The 8463-nt window shown below is 35.0% G+C and overlaps 1 protein-coding gene across 2 annotated transcripts; it reads right to left on the bottom strand.

Moving 5' to 3' along the window:
* Window positions 1-796: 796 nt before the first annotated feature.
* On the bottom strand, window positions 797-5516 carry LOC136273028 (uncharacterized). Of its 2 annotated transcripts, none has more exons than XM_066076743.1 (8): window positions 4911-5516; window positions 4619-4799; window positions 4409-4507; window positions 4184-4282; window positions 3887-4053; window positions 2548-2729; window positions 2324-2458; window positions 797-2188 (listed from the first exon to the last, which is right to left on the bottom strand). In XM_066076743.1, the coding sequence occupies exon 8, from the start codon at window positions 1982-1984 to the stop codon at window positions 812-814; it is 1173 nt and encodes a 390-aa protein (XP_065932815.1). In that variant the 5' UTR covers window positions 1985-2188; window positions 2324-2458; window positions 2548-2729; window positions 3887-4053; window positions 4184-4282; window positions 4409-4507; window positions 4619-4799; window positions 4911-5516; the 3' UTR covers window positions 797-811. The 2 variants fall into 2 exon arrangements, with proteins under 2 accessions (XP_065932815.1, XP_065932816.1); XM_066076744.1 differs by having other exon boundaries at window positions 2033-2188; window positions 4911-5465.
* Window positions 5517-8463: the final 2947 nt, after the last annotated feature.

Here is an 8463-nt window from a genome sequence, read left to right as displayed (position 1 = left end):
TAGGATTATCTTCATTAGGGCCATATATAACCGCTAAACTTACACGTATATTACTCAATTCAATATCAAGGGCAAGGAAATTACAGAGTTCTCATTTACTGTATTATGGACTTTGTACTCAAAATTATTATTTATAAATATTGCTATACCTCTAGACTGAGAGGTAAATGAATCAAAATAAACATCGTATCCCCATTCATTACGTATGTCTGTTTCCATATCAATAGTAAAGTGAGTATCTTGTAAGCATAAAATATTACATTCTAATTGTTTATAGTATTGTAAAACATCTTTCCTTTTCTTAAAATTATGCAGACCCTGATATTATTTTAAGCTCAGACATTTAGGGTGGAATATAACGATGAGAATATTTTACCATAGCTGTATGTCTTGTTGAGTCGTCCTCATGTTCACAACTAGAAAGTAAGAATAGATTGATAGGGAGAGTAGATAGAGAGTGCATACTGATTAGATATAGAGATCTGTGCATCGTTAAGAGAGAGTACTTAGGTGTTTGGTTATTTACAATTTATAAATTTACATCGGATATGCCACCCGAATGCTAATTACAAAATATGTCAATACAGAGTTTATAATTCCGGTTACGGATTATAATATACTGAAGCTTCAGGCGGCATTCTTATTTCCGTAATAATAAACGGTTGCGTGAAAGCAAAAGTTTATATTAAAAAGATGTTCACTTTAACACTTTTACGGACTGTAGAATGTTTTACTCAAGGATCAGGTCGGCGACCTCGTTGACAAGACCCTCCATGATGGTAAAGCGCTGAGGCCCAATGTGCTCCCCCATCTACCTCGTAACAACTATGGCAACGTCCATGATTTGATTTTCTCGCATGTATTTGAGTAAACGACGACCCGCTCCATGCTCGCCATCGTCATGATAGTTTTCAATTAATTTCCCTTGTTCCATGAAACGGTAGATGAGTATTCTACTGTCTACACTGGCGACATATGGATCAATGCAGACTTTTTTGTAGAAATTTTGGGCCTGGTTTACAGACCCAACTTTGGTTCCAGTTGCGTAGAATTCCGATCCATTCTTTTGTATGGGTTCGGTGTTCATCGTGACGATGTCATCCAGTTGATCACTCTCGGTCTGATCAATTTTCAGAACAGCTGCATTGGAAAGTAATGGTACCTCCTCGCTATATTTTGATCCGTTTGGCAGAACAATGCTATTTCTAGATATCTTGACAGAGATGTTTTGTTTTTTAAGTGAGTCTGATTTGTCAAAGAGTTTGTTTCTTGCGGATACAAGTGCGGGAGGCTGCTGGGGAGTGATATAAAATGGAAGGGAGACTCTTGCAATTTTTTTACTTTTTTGCGCATTTAGAATTTCGTCTTTTTTGTTACGGTCAGTCAACTTGGCTGTGATTGTTACAGGTCGATCAGACTTCTTATGAAGAACTCCATTTCTGTGAATTCTGACGAAGCTGACATCTACCCCAAGTGTTTGTTTTATGAGCGCTGGCTTGCTGGCAGCTAAGTCCTCGTTAGGGGTATACTTGAAATTGTGTATCAGGATGTTATCCCGCATAGACCTGGATCGAAGATCGGTTATTTCGTTGTCCATTATGGACATCCTCCGATCCATACGAATAACCACTGATCGCAAAAGCTCTAGCTCTCTGCGTAGATTGATGTTTTCGGTCTTGAGTGTAGAAATATCATCATAATTGCACTCCGCTTGCTCACCGACGTGTTTAAGGTTTTCATTTAAACCTTGTTGGTTATCTCGCATCTCCTTAAAGTTATTTTGCAAATTTTTCAAAGAACGTGACACCGTTACATTTACTTCTGGCGGATCATTTAACGGTACTTGAGTCAAGGTATGAACCGGTTTTGCAAGCTGTCGGGAGTTGGTCTTTGTCTGGGTCTGGGTCTGGGTTTTGGCCGCACTCTGCTGTGAACTCTTCTCAGAGTTTTTCCTTAGATTATTTGATTTAATTCCAGGTCCCATTTCATGTGTGTTTGTTGCACCCTGATCTCGATTTTTGATGTATAGAATCCAACATAAATCAATAACACACACACATCAATCAACTTTTACGGAATAAGATCCTTTTTAGGCTATATATCAACCAAACACCGGACATAATTTTTAAGCGGCCATCTCCGACGGCTGTCACTTGATCTCTCATGTGAGGCATTAATCCTCGCTGGACTGAAATAGACAAAATTATACTGAGTTTAAAACTACCAATGTGTATATCTACATATACTTATCTGAATAAATGTAATATAATTTTAATACCAAAATTTGAAACTCAAATATTCAAATAAAATTATGTATTCTTACTCAATCCAGTAGTTTCCAGATCAATCACGACCCTATTGTCTTGAACATCATTTAGATGATCGACCTTTGCAAATCCTAGCTTTGGAACAGCTTCAGGAATGGTTTGAATGTCTATTTGGTCAGATAGTCCAACTTCTGAAGATATGCAGAAAGTTCTTATTATATGTAAAGGTTCCAATCATACTAAAATCAATCAAAAACTAATGTCTGTAATTGTACTTTACCTGATTGATATGTATCTCCTTCAGCTGCTTCATTGTCGCCTTTTTGAGTGATCCTCTCCTGCTTCAACTCCAATCGCCGCCGCTTCTTCCCAGGCAACTGTGACCTTTCCTGTCGTTTTTTCCTTTCATTGTCCATCTTCTCTGAGTGTAATAACCAGGGAAAGACTGTGTTCTCTAAATACCTGAAAATTTTTTATGTTTCATTAAAAATAACATCCATAATTATTCATAAAAATTGATGCCAATAATTAGACTAAGAAAATAAGATCTTCATATATACATGATCTAGAAATATATGTCTTATCAATGGGTTAATTTTTGCAATTCAAAAAAATATATATGTAAAGTGCTAAAATTGGCAAAATCTGTCAACAGTAAACTCAACAATAAACAAACATCATAACATTCAACACTTCTACCTCTGGCAAGTATTCTCGACCTTCATTTATACATGCTGCAGTAGCTTTAACACGAAAATCAAGGCTTTCACTTTCCCCGTAATGTAGATGTTTAGGTGCTCGTAAACTGACTGCTCGATTTGCATGTTCACATGCTTGGCTAGAGCCTAAATCACTAAATTACAATGAAGCTTTGGCAATCACAGGTTCAAATATTTTATGAAACTTTTCCTTCAAAATTGGGTCACTTAATGATGTGTTGTAAGGTAAACTCTTATGCAAGTAAGACTCATCCGGCTTTCTCTTGTATCCACAAAATCTCGGAACACACTTGGTATGGTCCCCAAACTGGTGTGGCACTAATGCTTCCAAGTTCTGGCGCATGCCATCTGGATCACCTTGATTTTTTGCAAAGACATACTTGATGCATTTTGTGAAGTGCTGAAGCACCTGATTGCTGATCTTTGATTCTTTACTGTTTCGCAAGTCATATAAATGCTTGACAATATTTTTGACACAGTGGTTACGATCCAGTTTTTTCTTTATTCTAACCCCCAGTTCATTTTCTATTCTTGATATCACAGTGTTGTCACCGTCGCCCTCAATAACTTCAACTGGCGTCTTTTGCGACATCATCTCCTTTATTGCCTGAATCCCTGATGTTCTTTCCATTAACTTAGATGAACCCCTGTGATTCCAGACACATCTATGGGTACGAACCTTTTGTCCGGGTCTATTTCGTTTCCACCATTTATAAACTGAACACGTTCGATGTTTAACAACAGTTTTCAGAACTTTATTGCCATACTTACTTTTGCTGAGCAAAAAAGTGTGGCCTGTTCAATGTTTCAATTTTTATGGTTATGAAAATTGACACAACATTCAAGATATTTTAATATACTAGTATACAATTTAATCACTAGTTTTAGGTTTTTTTTTACCTGTTAGACTATCAAATCCCTTTTTTTGCCAGCCATGATCTGCACACACAGACATTCCTTTTCTTGTCAAATGTTTAAACTTTAACTTCTTAGGAACAACTATTCCTTGCCCTCTCATCTTGGATTTTGTCTGGCCTACCTGTACATTCATGCACATTTGATGTTTTCTAAAAATAAAAAGTATCCCTTACTGACCAATTTATGAGTGTAAATAGTTCACATAAGCTGTTGTTTGCCATAGATATTTACTTGTAGGTATTATAAAAAACAAAAAATGTAAATTATTCATGTTCTTACACTTCATAATCATCATCATAATCATTATGATTTCCTGAATCAAAACTTCCTGTCTGCTCTTCAAGGACAGTAGCTGGTTTCGTAAGTATTGCAGGATCACTAAATAAACAGATGTGTAGAAATAGGTATTACTTTTTAAAACAACAATATTATTCAAGATAGGGGTCTATAAAATGTGCGGCCATTTGTCATTCATTATGATTCTAAGAATCTTATAATGTATACCCAAGAAATTCTCCTTCTATAACTGCAGTACCCAACTCCTCATCAAAAGTTGCATGCTGAACGAATGGTGCATTCTTTTCTTCCAAGTTTGAGATGTCACTAAAACAGTATTTAATTTTTGTTTTCAAGTAATTTGAAATGCCCTATGTGTTCATTTATTCTCCACTGAAGCAAACAATTGGATTTTATCATACTATATTTAATGCTAACCTCATTTCAGCATCGAAAGATGCTTCTGTTGCACTGGCCATACTTTTGTCAGCATAAGCCTCAATCAGATTCCCAGCTCGTCTCTCCATGCAATTCAGATTTTTGTGTGATATTGATGGGAGATCTAGGGTGGTAAGGAAATTGTTGACTCGTTGTGGCCCTTCAATTGAGTCAATCATTGCTGCAATAACACACTCAGAAAATAAGAAATGCTCATTTACATATACATGAAAATTTCTGTTTAAAACAGCTTATAGCATCCTATACAAAATCAAAAACATTATGAAATTACCTGCACCCAACTTTGTGTTCACTGTGAATATTTTCTGTCCTCTTGTTGATGGTTTGGTGTATGTACTGCCGTATGGGACGTTATTCAACTGACCGCAGTTGTTGCACTGAATATACAAATACCCTCCCAACCCCATCTTCATTTCACCTTTAATGTTTTCATATGTAAGTTGTAATGGTCCCATCTTACACACTAAACAATGACTTAACGCATGTATCAAACATCTCCATTCGATGACTCGGCGACCTTTTTTCCACTATTCAGTCTCAATCTTTTTTGAATTCAGCAGTCTTGAATAGCCTGGGCAACAGTCTTCACATCCATTAAAATTACACACATCGTCGTGAATGTGGCCAATGGAATAATTATGTTCCAAAATAATGTTTTGTTTGACCCGCTTACATCTTACGTTGTCTCTTTTCTCACGTATCGCGGCCTTATCGGTTGAAAATCGCCCTCGGTTGTCTCGGACAACTGTACACAAGGGCGCCGCCATTGCATTTTACGCGCAGTCTCGTGAGTGCGAGATTTCTTAAAAACATCAAAATAAAAAGTAATTTACTTTTCTATTACATGTATACGTGATAAAACAGCAAACAAAAGGCACATTTTACACTTACTAAGTTTTTTAAAAATATTTATATAAATATCCGACAATTACCGGCAATCACCGATGAGTCACGACACAGAAGCTTTAGTCACGTGGTCTAATGAGGTACGGATACCTTAACTCTTTATATTTCTACGTAAAAATCCGACCTCCCCCCATTGTGGCCCCACTTTACCAGCGGGGTCATAATTTTTACAACGTAAAATCTACACTATTTAGGGTGCTACTGCACAACTTTCAGCTTCCCTTGCCTTACAGTTTCCGAGTAGAAGATTTTTAAAAATTAACATCTACATAATCCTATGTAATAATTAAATGATTCCTATTGTGGTCCCACCCTAGCACCGGGGGTTTTGATTTTCATAACATTAAAAATTTACACTACCTGAGAATGACACTACATATGTTTCATCTTTCCTGGACTTACGATTATTGAGAAGATTTTTGAAAATTCTCAAAAAATTCCAATAATCTTAGTTATCTCCCCTGGTAAAAGGGCATTCCTTAATTTTCACAATTGTGGATTCCCTTAGCCTAAGGATGCTTTATACCAAGTTTGGTTGAAATTGGCAAGGTGGTTTTTGAGAAGATATTGAAAATGTGAAAAGTAAACAGACTGACAGACAGACAACAAACAAAACGTGATCATAATAGTTCATTTAGGCTTTCAGCTCAGGTGAGTTAAAAAACAAAACAAGGGAAATAAAGCCCACAAAAAACATATGATCAGAAACAATTCATGAACACTTACCCACAATACACTGGGTGTATCCCCGGCTGGTTTATATACCTGGTAACTCTATAAATAAACTCGATAACGTCCAGTTTTGCGCAAATGTATTAAACTGAAAACTAATCGATGTCAGTCAGATTTATTTTATACAAGAAATTCTAAGCATTCTGGTATACAATGAATATTAACGTTTTATATTTTATGATAATATACATTATTTACAAAATTGCTTACCCGTGATACACTGGGTGTATTGTCCTCGACTTTATGCATACTTGGTGACTCCGTACACAAACTCAATAAACTCAATATCGTCCAGTTTTGCGCAAATATATTAAATTGAAACACTAATCGAGGTCATTGAGACCTTTGAAAAAATGAAACGTTCGGTATATATTGAATATTAACGTGTAAGGCTGCATTATACAACCTAGATCAACCCACACAGAGGAACGATGGCAACTCGTACTGACATATGATGTAATAAACACAAACAAACCTTAGTACCTTTCCATACCAACCAATTAATGTAAAAGAAAGTTTGGATATTCTTTATGTTATTGATAAATGTGTTAATCATTGAAAATATACATGATTTAATTATAACTTGTTATTTATGATTTGTTTTTTACTGTTTTAGTTAATATTTTGCACTGAATTGAAAATTATCCATATTTTCAATAGCTTCATTACTTTTTTTTTTATAAAAAAAAATAATTGCTACATAAAAAAACAGATATGTGAAAAAACTAACTTTTTTGACAGAAGTATCCGATCCAGCCAGGACGGCACCCATAATCACATGATCCAACGATATCGTTACAACCATCACATGTGTAACTTTTGATACATATCTCAGAACAGTCGTGTCCAAAATATCCAACAGGGCAAGCTTGCAAAATATATAATTATCTATATATCTATCTATCTATCCTGGAGTTTAAAGGAAGCATATGGAATCTGAATTACATGCAATTCCGTGAAATCACAGGTTTTACTTAGCATGTACCTATTCAATTATCTATACAATGAAATGTGGAGACAATACTTTTTTAACAAGTTAAATTTTATTCCATACATTGACGTTTTGACCGAAAAGCTGAATGTCGTTTATGTGTCAGGAATACACGTGTCATATTTTCAAAATATAAGAAATCGAAGATGTTTTCATTTTATCAATCATTTAATTAAAGGGACCTGAACACGATTTGAGCTCAAAATTTAAAATATCATTTTTTTTCAATTTTAATGTTTAGAATGGCTAATAAGGGTACTTTTAATGCTTTGTCAAAATTTGAAAGTCAAATATTAAGGTAAAAGCATGATACATAGTTTGAAAATCTTTGTTTTGTAAACAAAGCTCGAGCTTTGTTATGGTTTACATATATGTTTAATTTGTATAAGTCTCAAGCAAATAATGATTTTTTTTGGTTTATTATATTAGCTATAAACACATTGAATCAGTGTACCTTGTTTGGCACGAGTCATTTGGTCAAAGAAATGGTAATTTCATACTTTACATTATTTGTTAACAAATATAAAACTCAAGCTTTGTTTACATAATAATGATTTCTCACCTCTGTATCTCTCTTATTACTTGACTTCCAACATTCAATTTTGGTCAATCATTCAAATGAGTAAATAAACCATTTAATACATAAAAAAAGAAAAAAAACAAGAGGCCCAGGAGCCACATCGCTCACCTGAGCAACAATTGCCTTAATTCTGATCAAATTAGCATTACAGTATCAAAATATCTTGACAACTGAGTACAGTAGATCTTGCTAAAAAAAAATTGAAAATCTACAAATTTTTATCCACCTCTTATTTTTTGGTAAATACCAAGCCCCTTTTGTTGTTGTACCTCTAATATTTTTTTCTATTCCTATATACCCCCCCCCCCCCCTTCGTGGCCCCACTATTCTCTAGGGAATCATGGTTTCATCAAACTTAAATCTACCTTTAATCTCATAACCTGTGCTTTCACACTAAGTACTGAGTTTTGGACCAAAAACTTTCCCAGAATATTTTTAAAGATTTTCTCTATATACATGTATTCCTATGTAAAAATTCAAACCGCCATCACGGTCCCGCCCTACCACTAGTGATTTTGCAAACTTGAATTTACACTACCCGAGGATGCCTCTACACAAGTTTAAGCTTTTCTGGCCAAATAGTCTTTAAAAAGAAGATTTTGAAAGAATTTCTCT

Source organism: Magallana gigas, chromosome 1, assembly GCF_963853765.1.
Source record: "Magallana gigas chromosome 1, xbMagGiga1.1, whole genome shotgun sequence".
NCBI lineage: Eukaryota > Metazoa > Mollusca > Bivalvia > Ostreida > Ostreidae > Magallana > Magallana gigas.
This window is presented reverse-complemented; position numbering and strand designations above follow the sequence as displayed.